Source organism: Pygoscelis adeliae, unplaced genomic scaffold (assembly GCF_000699105.1).
Source record: "Pygoscelis adeliae isolate BGI_AS28 unplaced genomic scaffold, ASM69910v1 Scaffold57, whole genome shotgun sequence".
Taxonomy (NCBI): Eukaryota; Metazoa; Chordata; class Aves; order Sphenisciformes; family Spheniscidae; genus Pygoscelis; species Pygoscelis adeliae.
Window position 1 is genome coordinate 1607450 of NW_008825615.1, and position 19352 is coordinate 1626801.

The 19352-nt window shown below is 37.9% G+C and overlaps 1 protein-coding gene across 1 annotated transcript in view; it reads left to right on the forward strand.

The window, feature by feature from the left end:
• The first annotated feature begins 6 nt into the window (after nucleotides 1-6).
• The window catches only part of SNX14 (sorting nexin 14), a 58519-nt gene continuing 39173 nt past the window's right edge, over nucleotides 7-19352 (forward strand). The window contains exons 1-7 of the mRNA XM_009333110.1: nucleotides 7-58; nucleotides 170-290; nucleotides 1147-1223; nucleotides 1336-1414; nucleotides 8570-8613; nucleotides 13902-13989; nucleotides 17949-18033. Coding sequence (XP_009331385.1) covers nucleotides 186-290; nucleotides 1147-1223; nucleotides 1336-1414; nucleotides 8570-8613; nucleotides 13902-13989; nucleotides 17949-18033 — 478 coding nt within the window. The 5' untranslated portion in view covers nucleotides 7-58; nucleotides 170-185. The remainder of the gene's footprint in view (nucleotides 59-169; nucleotides 291-1146; nucleotides 1224-1335; nucleotides 1415-8569; nucleotides 8614-13901; nucleotides 13990-17948; nucleotides 18034-19352) is intronic.

Sequence of the window (19352 nt, forward strand, 5' to 3'; positions counted from 1 at the left end):
ACCAGCTCTTCTGCTGCCTCCTCCTGGGGCTGGGCGCCGCCACCCTCCTCCTCAACCGGTAACCCGGCCCGGCCGGGAGGGCTGGGGCGGGGGAGCTGGGCCGGGCCCCGTCCGGTGTAGCACTGGTACCTTGCCGTGCAGTAATATTTCCTTCCTGTCTCTTTATAAGGTATCTTCACGTTTTAATGATCTTCTGGTCGTTTGTGGCCGGTGTCGTCACCTTCTACTGTTCATTGGGACCGGATTCCCTCTTGCCCAATATTCTTTTTACAATAAAATATAAACCCAAGGTAAACATGTCTGTTAACGTTCTCGTGCTTTCTTTAAATTTTGTAAGAATTTACGCTGGGTAGCAATTCTTGTGTAATTCCAGCTCCTTTCAGAAATACTACGCATCAGTACAGCTCATATCCACCAACTGATAGATGTTCTGTAGCAAATACGCAATGATTAAGACCTTGGATTCTTCATACCTTTGTGCATAATCCCGTCAAACTTACGTGTGGCTGTAAAGCCGGTTGTTGGGAGTGTTCGTGGACGTTATTTTCTGCTTCACTCATTTTTCGCTTTTGGCATTTGAGTAGCAAGTAGTTCAGAAATCATGTAGTTGTATTCCCTTTTATTGAGGCTTTTTCTTTTCTAAAGATGCTCTTCCTTTGGCAAGCCAGTGCTAAGTCTTCTTTGCTGATTGTAGTCAAACTTCTTTAAGTGGTACTGCATTTCACGGAAGAAAAACATTCCCAAAGGAAATTGCTGTTTTCTGACTTAAAATGGTTTAATGTAGAATTTCACAGCACTGAAAATGTTATTGTTACAATAGTTCAAGGCTACGAGTAAGGCAGGTTTTGTAGAAAAACCAGTTGGTCTGATATTAGACCAACTGATGTACAGGGAGATGACTGGAGATGTGAAAGGGTATCTTATCGCCTCAAACTTTGTTTCGGTGGAAGCGATTTTTCTGTTTGGTTCAGTTGTTTCTCATACCGTGCCTTGTTACCTTGTTTTCCTGCTGGGAGAACAACTTTGTCTTTATGCTGGTTGCTTCTCTGTAATTGTATACTCTAAAAAGAAATTCACAAATGTGCCGGTGTATTAAGAGAGTAGTCGTTTTGACGAATGTAAACTTGTCCAAATATCTTCTCTTAGCAATTAGAATTGCCGGAGCTATTTCCCCACGGTCACAGTTGTGCTGTATGTGGCAAGGTCAAATGCAAGAGGCACAGGTAAATTAAATATGTGGCACCGGTAAGCTTAGTATTTCTTACATTTTGCACACAGCAGTAGGAAACTTTGAATTAAATATCGTTATATCAACTTTTCCATGCTCTCCTACAGACCTACTTTGCTTCTGGAAAACTATCAGCCATGGCTGGATCTGAAAGTGCCTTCCAAGGTTGATGCATCACTCTCGGAGGTAATTGCTGCTTCATTTCTTTAGTACCTTGAAATTCAGCGAGTTTTTATTACGTATTTCTTAGACCTATTACTTCTGGTTCAGTAGATAGTTCAGATGTACTTCCCATGTATGTTAACTTGTTCCTGTAAAAGTCAAATCAAAAGAATGTATGCCGGGAGCAGAGAGGCAGGATGGCCTACTTGTTAACACAGATGTGACTGTTCCTGTAGTAGTGTGCCTACAACATAGAAGAAACATCTATGTAAATTGGGAAGTATATAGGAAAGACAGTTGTAATTGAACATGTCCGATTCTCGAAAAGTTAAGGATTTCGGCCTGCTTAGTTTGTTGAAGTGGAAGTTAAGAGATTATTTGCTCCAGCTACAAAATTTCTGTAACGAAGGTGATAATGTGGTGGTAGGGATTTAAAATCATCAGACAAAGCTGTAACAAAATCTGTCTAAAAAAGAAATTCGTGGATTTACTCAAAGAAGAATAGCATAAATACCTGTTTTTTAATAAGGCTGTAAAACAGGAATTTTGTTTTGTTATTTTGTATTTAAAAAGAGCTATCTGAAGAGCAGTTTTTCTTTGGGTTTGTTTTTTTTTTTGCCCCCTTGATTGGTAATTGATGAAATATACTGGCAGCTAAATAGATAATCTTTTGTCCTTTTTTAAAGCTAGGAAAATACACAAGCACATATGTAGCTTAATCTCCATTTATTTAGAATTCCAACTTTGGAGTTCTATGGTAGGAGGATGAACAACTGGCATGTCAGAAGTGAGAAGATTCTTGCGTGTCAGCTCTCACAATTAACAACGTGGTGTACGAAGTCAAAGCTGTGTGCATTTGTGGTATAAGCTAATGCTTTAATTCAGCTGTGGGTGATGGTGTCCCGGGCACGGCCCGCAGCAAAAGAATGAAAACCTTAAGGGAAGGGAGGGATGGACGGACAGTGGAGGAATGTTTTTAAAAAAACACAGATAACAACTTGTTGACTTCCTTTGGTTTAGTGTGGTGACTTCCTCTGCAATTTCAGAAGCATACATTTATTGTTTTAAAATTACTTCATCTATTAATTTTTTTTAATAAGTTTGGGCTCAAGTGTATTAAAATGCCAACATTGCTGAATATCGTTTCAAAAGGCTTATTTTTTTAAACCTCTTGTTTTAATAATGGAATGTAAAATAAATGCTTCTATGCATGTAATAATTTTAGAATTTTAGGTAGCAAATACCTGTGACAGTTTACCAAAGGATGTGGTAAATGCTGAAGAACTGGAAATTTTCCTGTTTAGCTTAAATGGGAGTTTAATGCTAAAAAAGTTATTTGTAGTATGTTATTCATAAGAGATACGAGTGGATACCATAGTTATCTTCTAAGACTGATCTTTAAAATGCGTTGCTACACATTGGCATTTTGTATTTGATTGCTGTTGCTGTAGTTCTGCTTTTACCAAAGTGGTGTGCGCTTTTCTTTGCTGTTTCTTCTTACTTCAGTGGCACGTCCCTGCCCCTGCTTTATTTAGCAGTGTAGACATGGCTTTTGTGTATCTATGCCGTGTTTGTCATGCCTTTCTTTTCTTTGGGTGCTTAAGTAGAGGGAAGCGCCAGACCCAAGTTCTATACCTCCTGGGACAGTGAGCCAGGGTAATTGTCTTTGATGGACCCAAAGAGGCAGTCTATTTAAGCCACCATTTTCACTTGTGTAGGATGCTATTTGGAATGAGAAATCTCATTGCATTGTTCCACATTGCAACTCTTCTGTACAGGTTAAAAGGGTAGCAGGGGTTCTGCCCACACCGTATTCCTCTTGATCATCTGCTCTGGGGATGCAGCATGTAATGTGTGCCTGGAACTGGATAGCCTGCGTAGGGTTGGAAGGAGAGACTGCTCTTATTTTCTTTTGTGGGTTAGTCATACATTGGAGGGAAGCTGATACAGTGAGAACTGAATTAAGATTAATGAGATTCTAAAAGAGTGCAGAGTGCAGCCTGCTTCTGAAAAGCGGATTCTTCAAATACTTGGAATAATTCTGGGATTTTTTTATTCTGGATTAGTTTTTCTAGTTCTTCCTTTGCAGGTTGAGGAACTTTGGCAATGTTCACATTTCCAAATGTTTCTAATTTGAATCAGTTGTACAGTCTTTAAGCTTGTGTTTTCAAGTGCTTACAGAATAATTTAATACACACTTGAATCAGAAGAAATCCAAGTTCTTCTCACAAGTATGGATTTTTCTCTCTTCGATTGTGATGACAGTTTGTCTCACTTCGCAAATTCTTAATCTTTTACAGCCTTGTTTTGGTTATCTATCTGCTGTATGTGGTTTAGAACAATAAGAAAAACCTGTGCTTGGACTTTCCTCCCCCATTCATTTATGTTTGTTATTATAGTTGAACTCTAAACTGCCTCAACCGTGCATCTATCAATATTAGATAGTTTGTGCTGTATCCTGCACAAAAATAGTGCATTGACCTAAGTATAATTTTATTTCCAGTTTCTAATCCATTGTGCTTTATGCTAGTTTCCCCAATGTTTTCTTTCTTTTTGAATTAGGATGTGATATCTGTTGGTCGATTTTATGTTGTGTATAATTCCAGGTATTACAGATTGTATAAAGGAGAATTTAATTCTATTATTCAGTTAATGAACTCAGCTCTTTTCCTACAATCTCATTTTTTATATTGTATATAATTCCAGGTGTGACAGATTGTATAAAGGAGGATTTAATTCTATTATTCAGTTAATGAACTCAGCTCTTTTCCTACAATCTCATTTTTTATATGGCTGCAAGTCAAATCTCCAGAAAGCTGCTCAGCTACTCTTGATCAGCATCATGAAAGAAATGCCTTAGTGGATCAAGGTGCTGTCTGCTGATCTCACAAATTTTTCTCTAATTCTTAAGTTCTCAGGTTCTTGACTTGATTATGGGACCAGAATTTTATCTCTTCTTTTTTTTTTTTTTTTCTTTTCTAAAAGTAAGAAATGGACAAATGCATGACAAGAAATCCGTTACTGTCTGAGCGTACTCCTTGCCGGTCCTGAACTTTTGTAGCAACACAGTGGCATACATGCTTTCTTATTGGGAATCGCTTGTTCTACCCTCAGGAAGTGGTCTCAGCTATCTCGGTGTACAGTCTTTTAAGGCTTTTCAAATTGTCCTCATGGTTTACTTATCAAATCCTTGCTCCTTTCTGATCTAATTTGGCCTGGTAGTTCTGACCTGCTACTGAATCATTCATCACTAAGCTCTACAGTTCCTCCTCCTGACAACTGGGATCTGTTCTATGGCAGTCCACAGAAAGCTTGTCTCGACAGCAATAGACTGACTAGCTTGCACTGTTGCAGTGCATGCTAGAAAATAATTTCTCTTTTGTTTTTTCTTCAGCTGCTGCTTATATTGCTACCTGCTGCATTTGTTTTACACTTATAATCTCTTTCCAATTCAAAACTGCTCACACGTAGTAGAACCAGTCATTTTGCAAAATGCTTGAAAAATAGGTAGGCTTTAAATTAAATGACTCACCATTTTTATTTAAAACTGGAGAATAATACTTTACAGAAAAGGAAATTGCTTATCATTAGCTGTCATTCTTTGAGATGTCCTATCTACTGTGTTGGCAGGTGTGCGTAAGTGTGAACAATTGAGCTTAATAATATTGTTGGTGTTGCTAGAATGGAAGTGGGTACACATGTCTTGCTTTACCAGTGCTTTACAGAAGTGCAGTGGATGATGTGACAGGTTTTCTTCTGACTTACAGAATCACACTGATGTAGTCTGGAGGGCTCATGGGGTTCATGAGAAAACTGTATGGACTGTACGCCTTGAACTCCAGTTACTGGCGGTCAATCCCCTATTATTCTTTGAGCGCTTGCATTTTGCAGTACGGATGATTTCACACTATAGCTCTCTCTTAGCTTCAGTACAGCGCCTTGGTGCAATGGAGCATCATACGTAACTGTCTCTGCCATGCCATGTGTTTAGTATATGTGCAAATAGGGACTGCTTTCTGTGTGTCTAGGATCAAGGCATTTTTTATTAATGCCATATAGAGAACTTGAGTTCTAGTAGAATGTGTCTTCACCTCCGATATCGGGACAAGCGATGTGTGGACTTCAGGTGTATGTTGTCTGTCCCTGTGCATACTGCCTCTGGGTCTTTGGCTGGTGAGATTATCTGCATGACATTGTCCCGTGGAAGCGTTACCATAAAGCCCTTACAGCGTGCCTGTGGAAGCGGGAGATAACAAGAGAAACACTGGCAAGTCTGAGAAATGGTTCAAGTGGAAGTCAGTTACTACAAACATGGGATGAATCTCAAGGAGACCTTATCCAGAGTGGGATGGATGATCAAGTCTTGCATCTTTCCTTCTTTCCTTGCTGATTTAATAACCAGAGGAAGATGATTCTCAGAACGACACGTGTTTGGCTTAGCTAGCAGTAAGAATGAGATCTCTCGCTGTTAGAAACAATTCTTCTAGTGGCTTTAGAAGCCTTTGGACTGTAGGTGAAGAGAGTGCCACCAAGTTATGTTAGCAGCTGATGAACTGAAATTGCAGTGACACATGCCCGATGGACAGGCTTTCAGTGCCAAAGCAGTAGTCATGGATAAAGAAAGCTCTTTCAAGAGGAGTGCATTGTACTCCCTTTGAGTACACTGTCTTGTGCTTGAAGGCTGTCCAAGTGCACTTTCCACTTCAAGCGGAAGATGGTCTGCTGTCATTGCTCTTGATGGGGAGGCACATAGCAAAAGTGGAGGAAGAAAGAAAAGGGATCCTTTAACAGATAGGTGCACAGTATGGGTTTTTCTGCAGGCCTTTGCTTTTGAAAGGCACTTTTTTGAGAGAGTTTGCGGTTTGAGCCCTGAAAGAGGTTTATTTTGATAGAAATTCTGCATGAACAAAAATAATGTTGCAATACATGCGAGACTGAGATTTCTATGGAGTAAATTGGTGGTTTATATACTGGCAGTGCTACGGTAGGTATCGGAAATAATTTTGAGTAGTCTGATCTATTGCTCTTAAGGCCAATGGTCTGTGCTTGCTGACTGGAGCTGGATGTGATCTCTCTCCTGTTGTCTGAAGATTAACTTCCAAAGAAGATTCTCTGGGATTTCTTGATCTCTCTTGGCCTGGGAAGTAAAACATCTGTTTTCATCTTCCCCCCACCCCCCCCACCCCTTCCACCCTTTTTTAAATGGAAATACGAGATTTGGGGGAGGGGGAGGTGACATTTAACTTACCATCGCATCATCAACACGTGATCATATTACAATTTCAAGATCTATTACTGCTGTAGCACATAGGGGCAGGAGAAAAGACATTGATGACACTGTATGGTCCACAAGACAGACATCTAAAGTTATCCCAAACTGGAAAACATCCCTTTAGAGAGAGGGTGAAGGAACAAAATTTCTCCTTCGCCCTTAAAAATGAAGGGGGGAAAAGCGCTGAAATGGAACAACTGCAAAAGGGAGAGTATCCTATAAAATTTGAGTAGGCGATATTCTTAGTAGTGAAGACAGAAAAAGAGTATTCATCAACTGCTCAAGACTGAAGAATTGAGAGGAATTGAAAAGGCTGTGGTGTGCATTTTACTGAGTGTGCTTTTATAATCATGAGTAGAGCAGAGGCATGTAGTGTAGTGCCCTAAAGATAGTATAAATTTAGCAAGTCTTGAATTCATGCAGTGCACACGGTGTGAATGAGTGCAGCAGCAAATCTTGTAAGAGGAGTAATACTTATTCTCATAAATGAGGCTTGTATATCAGCTGTTACATTCAGCTTTCCTTTCAAACAGATTTTACATTTTTCTTTGAACACAGTGACTTCTTTTGCAAAACCTTTCCTTCTATAGAATACAGCACAGCAGCCTCACGTAGCAACACGTACTCTTTCTTACTATGTTGATCAGCATTGATGCTGCTGAGCACAAACTGATCTCTAAAGCACTGATTCCAACTGAAGAAGCTGCAACAGGAGAAGGTAGTGGGGAGTACATCTTGGCGTTATAGTGAAGGAGGAGAAATCTCAAGAAAATTTCACCCCTCCTTCTCCTTCCTCATGTTTCTTTTTCTTGGCACTGTCTGACGTTTCCCCTTCCCTTCAGAAGTTTTCTCTTTGCTAATCATGGTGCAAGGACTGTAACAGTTGCTTGAAATTTCTGTGTAAGGAGAGGTGCCAGAGCTGCAGTCTGGCTAGTGGTACACCTTGTATATATGGTGGTGGCAGCCGGTTGACTGAACAGGGACTGTCAGCTCCCCTGCCTCCCTTCCTGCTGTGATGTTGAAAGCCCAGCTGAATGAGGAGGGCGTGCCTGTGATGTGGCTTGCAACAGCACTGGTTCTTCCTGATTAACCCAGGTTTTCTGGCATGGAAGAGGCAGCCATGGGCTTGGCCTGTGAGGAATAGGTTTGATGGAAAGGGTGGAAAAGATTGTCCTACAGAGATCCGGGTAGGTGGGATATAGAGGGGCTAGGAACAGGAGAGAGAAGGCCATGAGGATACATGTAGGACAAGGTCTTTGGGAAGTGCTCTGGTTGGTGCTTCAGGAGATGGCTGGACCATAAGGCAGGCTTTGTTGAAGGCCGTGGTGCAGGATGTGGAGGAAGAAGAATGGCTTTCCTAGAAATTGCTTTTTAGGATTCTTTTGCTTTCTTTGTGAACAGTGAGCATACAGGTTCACCTGTCCCACGTGGAGGGTGAGGGAGAGTTGGAAAAGGTGGAGGTTTGGATGAAAAGGGATGGAGGTGTGTGTAAATGTAGGAATGGTGGCTGTGCCTGTGGGAGACTCACGCTACATCAGAAGAGAACAGGGACTGATCTGAAAAATTAGGGAAGGGCTGTTTGAGGTAAGATCACATTTTTCATAGCATTAGCTTAACAGAGTGGCCGCAGCACTGTGCTTCTCATTGTCGATAGTACTAGTGGCAGCCGTTTCATGTTGATATCTGATGAAACCACCATTTTGTTGCTATTTGCCCGAAGTACTGATTATTATGCAAAATGATTGATCTCACAATAGGATTGCAACATACACATTTGTACGTTAAAGTTTTATGATGTATGAATTATGTTCTATGAGTTTTGGAAGGTGTTTGTGTTTTTAACTCTTCTAACAAGGATTTATAGTAAACTATTTATTTTGTAATGTGGTTGTGTTTGTTCTGCACAGGTGCTTGAGTTGGTGCTGGAAAACTTTATTTATCCATGGTACAGGTATGAGCTTTACCTAAAAGTTACTGTTTTTGAATATCATAAATATCTGTCAAACTGTTTAAGAAATAGTCATATGAAAATAAACATTTCTGTTTCTTTAGTAAAATACAAAGCATACTTTTAAGTGCTACAGTTTCATCATTTTACTGTCTCTTAGCAGAGTAGAATAGATCTTTTAATAATTTAGGCATGATAGAGGTGGTTCTGAAATTTGAATTTCATCCTAAAAACACTTTTAGATTATTCATTTTTATATGTTAATTTTCTAATAACTCTTACTTGGTAGTACATATGGCTTGATTAAAACCTGTGTAAAAACTCAACACCACGTCACCCAACCCATCTCCACATCCCCAGCCCATCTCCATGTAGAAACATACTGATCTTTCATATTGCTTAAAAAAAAAAAAAGTTACTTTACAGTTTTTTAAAAACAAAAATTCCACTTTTAATTAATATAGAAGAGGTATTTTGAATACCTGTTGTGGCCACCTTCTTATAGAACATCTGGTGATTTGCTGAGTTTGAAGGCTGTGAGTGGTTATGCTGAGCTGAGTAGAGTAGTACTGTGTAAATAACTTTAAAAGAGTGTATAAAGAAAAGACTGGCTAATTCTTTCTTTTTTGCCTTGTACCTTTATATATTAATTAGTGCTTCAGAGTACTTTGTAAGAAGATATTAAAAATATTTTTAATTGATCATGCTGGCATCAATGTGTTAAAACAACATTTTGCCTTAATTCTGAATTTGACTTTTTCATTGGATGTAAACGATTCAGTTTTGTGCTAAAAGAAATTTATACTTTTTTTCTTTTACTCTACGCTGGTATTTTTATGTGTCTCTGGGATCTAAAATTTTCTGGGCAAACTTCTTTGCCTGATTGGTTTTTAATTGTGGCCAATATCTGCATGTCTCGCATTTATCTTTGTGTGATGAATACACTGAAGTATAAAACTTAACTGCTTATGCAAACAGCAGAGGGAGCTTTAGCTCCGTGTATTGTGAATGAACAAGTTGGAAAACTCAAGGGTTTTAACTTTCAAATACAGAAAACTAGAGCACGTTCCGTTGAGCTGTTTGATAAAGTAACAAATGTAAGGGAACAGTCTTCTGTATTTCATAATTTGAAATTAGATAGGATATTTTGGCTGGTAGAAGGTGTCTTCAGTGTCTGTTCTGGACTGACAAGGGAACTTGGATTCCACATACTACTTACATCTCTGACACCCAAGGCGGTGGAAGTCTAGAATACATAGTATGGTGGGGATAGTAATATGCATATTTAGAAGTGCAGTGCAAAATATACTTTGTATGGAGCCAGCCAGCCTAGATTCTGCTACATCTGGCCCTCTGGTGAGCTGTATAGAAGTTCCTGCACTGTCTTTAGTTTTACATGTCTGCACCTCCAGATTTTAAACTAGCTCCACAAATTCACACCATGCTGATCAGACCTAATAAGCTTTCCATGAACCTGAAGTACTGGGAGTTCAGTGAGCTATAGTGCAGTGGTATCTGAGTAATTCTGCAGGAAACGACTTGGTCCTGAAAGGCTTACTGGTTTCAGCTTAACAGTAGTGATGTCAGATCTGGTCTCATTCCCTCTAGACATTCAGGTGTTTCTGTGCTTTCCTGTATTTCCAGCAACAGTCGTGCAGGGAGGCCTGAACTGTGTCTGTATGCAGCCGTTTGAGGTCTGTCTCGCAGAGCACGTTAGTTCTGACTTTTCCTACTTAGGTGTACTACGCTGTTTGTATAGCTCAGCTCACCCTGGAGAACGGACTATTGCATTCGTGAAATGTTTTTTCTGAGCTAACAAACCTCACTGACTCTGGATAATTCTTCACAGAGCCAAATCGGAAGCCTTTGTATCCAGACTATCCTTATTTAGCAGCATGGGTAACCACCAGCAGGCAATTCAGACTTGCCAGACTAGGTTGGTAAAACAGTTTGCTGCTTTCCCTTGCAGAATTATTCCCTGGGCATAATTCCTTATGCTAGCTGCCTCCCTTTCAAATGAATGGAATTTGTGCAGAAGCGCGCTTTCTTTCCCCCCCCCTCTTTTATTTTATTTTATTTTTTATGCCCTGCCAGCTGATGCTGCCTTGCAGCACCTTGCATACTCCAGACATAAGAGGGGTAACATGACATATCTCACTCAGAAGCCGGGGCAGTGTAGCACTTACCAGAAATGTATGTTGCAAGATAAAAATCATAGATCTATTGCTCAGGAAATAAAATGCTGTAAGCAGGGAAAAGCTGTGTTTTATGTTTGTTTCATTAATAAACTGTGTAAGAATTTGTAATATTTTATTAGCAGGTTAAAATTTAGAGGCAAACATCCCTAATCTCGGATCAGTTTAGGGGAATGAAGATTAGTACTTAAAATTCAGTGAACTCTACTGAAATAGGTAGTTATACCTATGTGTCTGGTATTTTTCAAAGTGTTTATACTGGTTATATTTAAATATTGTGTTTTAAGAATTTTTTCAACTATATGAGAAGAATAGAGCATAGTTGTAAGTAATCCAAGTTTGCAGAGCTACAAAACACTGGTCTGAGTCTATTGCTTATGCTGTACAATAAAAGTATATATCATCTTGCTTATACCAACCTCATTTTAAATAGGAGAGTTTAAAGTTTGGATGAGTCACTATGCTTACTGAATTTTTTTTGGTCACTGATGTTACCGCAACTCCAGTTCTCTCAGATTAGATTAGAATCCAGTAATTACATTTTTGTAATGCATTACTATGAAAACATTTTTATTTGATAGTGACTAAACACAGTGTTTTCACATACAGAGCTGCTTCTATTTTAAATGCAAGTAATGCAAGAAAAATTCAGGATTTTTGTTGAGTTACAAACCATAGCTTTACAGTTTTATCAGCTTGCAACCTATTTTCTTCATCTTTTTGATAGGAGTTGGCCAAATTTCATAAGAATAATTGACACACAAGGGAAAAAACAAATCACTTTGGTATTTGTATATGGTTTTCATTTATCAGTAGATCCCATAAGACTTTGCATGCAATAGCAGTTGGGTGTATCTCTTGAGAGATTGGACTCAGTAACTGTTTACAATTAACAGACCGAGCCTTTTTCTTTTAGAAAACCTCTCCGTTACACTGACAGCTGTGTTTTTAAGTTTTTCCTCAAATTCTGGGAAGATGCAGCCAATTTTAAAAATGTTTCCAAGCGAGTTATTTGGACCTTCCACTGTGTCACTAGAGATTTGAGATTTTACAGGTTGTTGATGTTTTTTTCACCAGTCTTCAGTCTGCTGGTGATTAAAAGAATGTCTCTGCAAACCTATGGTGTGTTGTGAAAGTACGTGGCATAAAGTCATGTCCAAGTAGAATCAGCCAAGATGCTAGTTATCCAAGTGTCAATAAAACAACAACTTCTTGGTCCAAATTACTTCATGTATCTTGTTGTCTGTCAAATACTAGTAATACAGTCATACAATTTGTTTGCTAATCCCTTGGCTTCCTTTGACAGTGTGGGTATTTGCTAACTATATTGCTTCCAAAGTGTCAGCTGCTCATCTTAAAACAAACCAAACCTTCCCCTACAGTATTCTTATCTGCGTATGATTAGCTGTTGGAGGATGATTGTATTCCTTATGCCAGGCTGCTTTCTTTGAGGTGCTTTTTCAGGCAATCAGTTGCATACTTTGACCGTCAGGTCACCAGTATCTGTACCTAGCAGTTCATCTTCAACATGCATTTGAACGCTGTATTACCCAGGCTAACATTGCTTTGAAAAATAGGATGCTGAAAAATGTAAAGTGATGTTATAGGCATAAAATTTTTATTTTTCAAATGTACTGTTGTTGCTTGTACTGATTTTGTTAATGCAAATAGTGTTTGCGTTTACTACATCTGCAAACTCATTTATTACCAAAAACTGTGATGGCTTTTACATATGGTCATTAGCTAAGGCAGGATGTAACTTTCTTTGTTGTGTCTTTACTCAGCTATTATAATGCAGTTTTACCAATACCTTTAGTTATACTCTAATGTCCATATATGCTTAAATGCTGGTGGATTTTTATTCTTTCTGTTGCATTTTGTGGAATGCTGTTATCATGGTCTCTTTTTCCACTCGGTTTAGTTGCAGTTTCTGCATCTAAGACTTAGTGTATTTCCCGTTTTCATTCAGCTTCCCAGAAAAGACATGGAATTAGGTATTTTTCCTCCTGAATCAACTTTTAAGTATTTTTACCATGATTTTTCACTGAACATCCTTTATTGCAGCAGATGGAAACTGGCAAGCCAGATAATAAGTTTAGATGGTATTCTGACATAGTGATTTGGGAATCTGTTTTAATTCTTCTTTATTTCTTTGTTTCTAAGTGGAAACCACGTTAAATAACTTAAATTCTGTTCCAAGTGGCTATAGATTGAGGTTCTTGTTTTGTTTTCTTTGCAACTGATGGTTTCGCGTTTCATGTTACATCAAAAGTAGATCAACGTTTCAAAAAATAAGTTCTGTCATTTGTTGTTTTACTGTGATATGCTTTCTTTTCCCTCCTAGGAAATGGCAGTCTCTGTTTAGACCAGAAATAGGCCCAATTTTATAGTTAAAAAAAGATAATATTATTGTATTAAATGGCATCTAAGTTTTAGAAATTGTTGAAAAAATACCAATGAAAGTTTTCTATTGGAAGAGGCTGAGCTGAAATATAAGTGATGTACCTATTTCATTAAAAGATACATGAGAAACTACCAATTTTTATTATAAAACTTAAACAAAAGAGGTTAAGAAAGCCAGATTTGTACTAAAACAGAAGAAAATTATTTTAAATCTTGGAGTATAGAAGGTCTTGTAGTATGCAATATGGAAAATCCAATTTTGACTAGCTTAGCTGGGGTATGTGCTTGCAGTACTCTTATTCCAAAGGCTTTGCTGATATTAATTCAGCTTCACTTCGTGCCACTGAACTAGGAAGTATTCACATATGTGGAAACTAAGTTAGATTTTAGTTGGTCAGAATCATACAGACAGTAGAGTAGAGCAGGAATTGGTATATAATTCCAGTTTACTGATGTATTTCTTAAGCCATTTTTGTGTGCACAAACACAGTGGGAATGCTGTGTATTTTACTTGAATAGAAGACTGCTCAATCTGCCCACACTTGGTAGTTTTCATTTCAATTAATACCAGTTGAAGTGTCACCGTTGAATGTTCTTATTCCAGCTTTTAGTAGTGCCGAATGTATTGTGGTTGGATTAATATAAATGTATTTTATTCTGTTTTCTTACATGACATGCTTTACAACACTGCAGAAATATTACTGATGATGAATCCTCAGTGGATGAACTGAGAGGCACGCTGCGGTTTTTTGCATCTGTATTAGTTCGGAGAATTCACAAGGTAAGGTGACTTAAAGGTATTAATGTTGGTTTTGCATCAGAAATAACTGATGTCCGTCTGTAGTGAGTTCTTTAATTTTTTTAAAATGGTGATTCCAAAGTCAGTTTTACAGAGAGTATACGCAGTTTACATCTAAGTTTCTTCTTTGCGTTATCTGTTCCCTCCTTCTGGAGCTTATCCCATTCCTGGTTATAACCCACCTTTGAAGATTCATCATTGGAAGTGTTCAGTGTCAGGTTGGACATGGCTTTGAGCAACCTGATCTAGTGAAAGATGGCAGGGGGTTGGAGTAGATGATCTTTGAAAGGTCCCTTGCAACCCAAACCATTCTATGATTCTTGCAAATGGATTTATTTTTTACACCAATGCAAGGCATTATTAAAACCTTGGGATGATCTTTTAGCTGTCTTTTAGTGACTTAATCCAAGTGGAAACAATTTTGAGAATTATTGAAAAAGAACTGTTAGAAAACGGTTAGCAGTATACCTGTCTCATAGCTTCTGCTTGCTTGACTTCTTTAAATGCAGACAAGGTCCTTACATTGTCTATAAAGAATAGACTGTCATTAAATGAATAGCTTACTATAAGAATTAAAACAGGTATTGTTCTTAAATTAATGTAGTTCTTAAGAAACATTCTGAAGACTAAAGATGCAAATTTTTTATTTGCTGTCTTTAACATATTAGCACATATACTCTGTTTTCTGATAAAGTGCTTCAAGTCTGTTTTACAGGAACTGCTTCTAAATTTCTGGCTATTCTAAGCAGGAAGAATTGCTAACTCTGTTTCCAGATTTACTCAGTGCTGGCCCCTCTGTTGGAGCAACTACCATAAACGTGTGTCTTTTTTCCCCTCCTTAGTAACAGCAATATTTCCTGAGCTACAAGTTGTACATGTACTCTGTCATGACTGATTAACAGCCTGATTCTGTCCTTGTTATATATCAAATCCAGATGACTTTCTTGTTTACTCTAACTCAAGCATGTTGCTTTTAAAAGTGAACATGGGGTAAGATTAGGAAATGTCTGTGTAGTGCAGACATTATACGGAGGTGTGGAGTAAATCTTTCAAAGTGAAAATCTAGAGCAAGGTCTTAAAATTTAATTTGGAGTTGTAATAACATGCAGGTTGTTAGTTGCATTGTTCGTAGATCCGTTGTTGATTCAGAAAATGATGATGTCTCCTCTATTGATTGTGTAATAAGGTATTAATCATGTTATCTCAGATCAGCTCTAGCATCTTTAAGTGGAGTATTAATTTACCATATCTGCCTTTGACAGTAATGAAATAAATGTAATATATTCAATTCTATGTATCTGGGTAGACAATATGTGCAGCAAAAACTCAAGACACGTACAAGTATTAAGCACTGTCAGGCAAACTACAAAATAAAGGCTATCACAGAAATGCATTTCTCTTTACAAATGTTCAGATTTATTTGTATCCATCCTACAGAATAATATAATTTATTTTGTCTCTTTGTGTGAAGTGGTGCAGATATCTCAAGCAAAAAGATACTCGTAGTAACTTTGTGTTTTAGAACAAAATTGAAACTTGGCATGCTCAGTCATGCAGGGGAGCATGGTGTCTCATGCTACGCTATTTTTTTCAGCTGGTACTTTTTTTCTGCTGAACAAGTGTTTCTGTGTGTGCACACACCCACATACAGATTCAGACAGCCTGAACTAATAGCTGTGATGCATATACTACTGAAAATGTTGTGCGTAGAAATCAACATTCATATGCAAGTTGCAAATAAAATACTAACTTTTTGTTGTTGTAGGAATCCTTATTTAAAGCTTCAGTAGTTAGCTGAAAAGGGTTATGACAGAATGTTTTATAGCCTTTCAGCTCTGATACAGTGTCCTTTATAACCTCATTTGAGGAGAAATTCATCACTGATTGCAAAATAAAATAGTCTTATACCTTTGCCAAACAGCTGTACTTTAATTTGGATTTATTATTAAATGCTTGAAAGCAATAGTTCTAGCTAATAGAGATAAAATTTTTAAATTCAGGAACTACTATGTGTAAGAAAAAAGACTGTTTTTTTCCTTTTTTTAGGTTCTATCTTTATACTTTTTTGCCAAAGAATCTTCTACTTTTGAATTAAGACTTAAAATTACAAACGGCTTCAGTGAAAAGAATTCCTTTGTTTCCTGTTTAAGGCTGCCTAGGTGGATTTTTTGAGGCATGGTTGTTGAACGAAGTAACAAGCACTTCAGGCCAGTCAGCTCTTAAGTATATGCTGAAATACTTATCTCGCTCTTTTTTTTTTTTTAATCTGGATTTTCCTTGTTGTGGCCATTTCTGGGTTGGTTATGGGTTTTGAGGGGAAAGCGAAGGGTTTCCCTTTGTACGGTGTGGTGTAGATAACCCTGCATCTGGTTGAAGCCTTTGTCGAAAGTCGATAGTGTCTGCTACAGTGTCGATAACAGTTTGCTTGCTGTGCTCTTTGACTTACTTCTGCAGGAATAAACACTTCCCTATCCCTATGTTCCATAGGAAACTCTTGATTTATTGAAATTACTGTTGAAATGCGAGTCCCAAAGGACAGGGTTTTACACTGATGAGCAGAAGTTCCTACTTTCTTCCTTGTAAATAGGAGTTGACCTTAATTTATTTAGGTACTTTTAGGCAGCTCTAGTCATTTGTACTAGCTTGTCTGGGCTGGCCAGGTCAGGTCATAGCTGTGTGCCTCAAATATTACAGGGGAGTGTGCAGGAATACATGCTATTCTTCTTGTACGAATTAATGAAAAAATAACTTTTCTCTCAGCTCTGGCCTTTGCAATTACACTGTCTCTTTCCTTGTCTGGAAAGAAGAACTTTCATGCTTCTGTTTCATTACTTAAGATCTTTTTATTTGACTTAGTATTGAAGAGGGACAAACTCCATTAGGAAAAAAAACATGTTCAGAAATCTTAAATTTTGAACATTTGCAACTGCGTGTTTCTGCTTCTTGGAGATGTCTTTTGCTCTTGCTTAAAATAAAGGGCATGCAAAGGGTAAATCAGTTTCTAGGTAAGTTTCTGTGGAAACTACTGCAGCTGATAAAGAAGAATCCCTTGAAACTGTACAGGCTGGGGACTGACTGGCTGTGGAGAGAAGCTCTGCTGCAAAGGACCTGGCCCCATGGTGGTAGACAGTAAGCTGAGTATGAGCCAGCAGTGTATATTGGCAGCAAAGGCAGCCAACGGTATCCTGGGCTGTATAACAGGAGCAGAGCCAATCGATCAAGGAAAGTGATTACCTGCCTTTACTTGGTGCTCTTTAGATGGCATCTAGGATGCTGCATCCAGTTTGGGGCTCCCTGTTGCAAAAGAGACATTGATAAGAGTGGAGCAACTTCAACCAAGGGGCCACCAAGATGGTTGGGGCTGGAGCATTTGACCTGTGACCAGAATCACGTGGTATCATTGTTGGCACTAACGGTCGTCTTGACTCAGTAACTCAAATTTTCTTTTGGTTCTGCCGTCACCTGAGCTGGGACATTTTTTCTGCATATACATAGAGTGGAGGGTTTTGCTTTGCTTTTAGTCCTTGTGGACATGATTATTGAGGGTTAAGGTACATAAGCACTAGAAGCAGAGAGTAGTTAACTTGCTTTTGTTGGTGGCCAAATCTTCACGTAGAACTAGATGTCATATACTGTGACTTGGAAATCAAGCTGTATTACTGTAATTATTGCAATGGAAGAATCATAATGGTAACAAGTTGACAATAAATATATTAACAGTATTGTTTATGGCATTTAGTTCTACATGATGTTGTATGCTTTGCCCAGAAGAATGAGCATACTGTCAGGTCACCTAGAAAATTCATGGGTTGTTAAGGGTTCATTTTATGGTTAGAATGGGGACATATAAGCAAATTAATATGTTTGATACTTGTTGTCTGTAATAAATTTGGGGAAAAAAACTAGAACAATTCTGTTTTTATTTTAAAACTATTCTTTAGGTGGATATTCCAACTGTTGTAACAAAGAAGATGCTCAAGGCAGCGATGAAACACATCGAAGTGATAGCCAAGGCCAGGCAGAAAGGTAAAGACTTAATCCGTTGTCAGTTTCAAAGGGCAAGTATAAATGTTTCTTTTTGCATGTTTGTTATTATATTTGCTAAGTCTTTTCATCCTCACTGCCTTCTCTTTTAAAAAAAAAAAAGGGATCCTTTTGCATTTTTCTTCTGGAGGTTGCAAAGACAAATAGGGAAAAAGTTACAGTACAAATAATCTCTTAGTTTTGATTTTCATTTCTCCACATTGAAAATACTGAATTTCTTTCTCTGTATCGTAAGCAGGATTGTGTTTTTTGTCTATTCAGAGCAATCAAGATCATTTAGCAATGCTTCTTGAAGTTTTGCCTCTGTATTCCAGATGAGCAATTATAAATGAAAGGATTTGCATGTCCGTGCTTGTTACTGTACTGTAACTGTAACTCTTATAGCTAGAAGATTTCACATCCGCACACTACCATGAGCAGTTAGTGGAGCTGTTCAATATGTTGAAAAGTTAGGTTTATGTTTATAAGCCATGGAGAGACTTTGAGCAGTAGCATAATTATTTATTATCCAAATAAAAATATCTTCACAAGCCTAATGTAAAAATTATATTAAAACTACACATTGAAGGAATATTTGGAAAATAGAACACTTGCTGTTGGAAAATAGTTATCTTTATTTTTTTCACTCGCTGTGTTCCACAATGCTGTATCTACTAAATGTGGTTTCATCCAACTTCTAAGCACAGATGTTTACTTTCACTGGAATCATGAACTTTCCTCCCTTCCCTCAAAACATCTGCTTGATATCGATAAATATATCCTGTTGGTCCTGTGAGTAGTGGGTGATGAATAACATGAATAATGAGACATAGTGTGATCACATTAGATGTTTTTAATGGCACAACAACAATTTCAAGATACTAGATTATCTTGCAATGGTGTTTATGCCAGATTTCATATTTCCTTTGATTTCTACTGAAGAGTTGGAAACACTTTTCTTTAGCAGCAAAGAACTTTATATTAAATGTACGGTATTGAAAATACAGCCATTTTCTTAAATGTTTTAAAGGAAAAGACTCGTTCCCTGAAGGCAGATATGTGAAGTAGCAGCTGAAAATTACTTTAAGTAGTGCTTTCTAGTAAACATTGCTAAACCAGCTACTGTAAAACATAATTCAGAGGCAGCTTTCAGGCCTTGCTGTGGTTGCTAGTTAAGCCTAGCCTTTTCTGTTTGTTTGTTTATTTTCTAAATCCTTTTTTCAAATTATTGCTTTAGGAGGCATTTCCTTTTTTCCTACTCTTCTTACCCTTATGTCTCTTAGTAATTCCTCACTATTTGCACAGACATCTCCATGATTCAT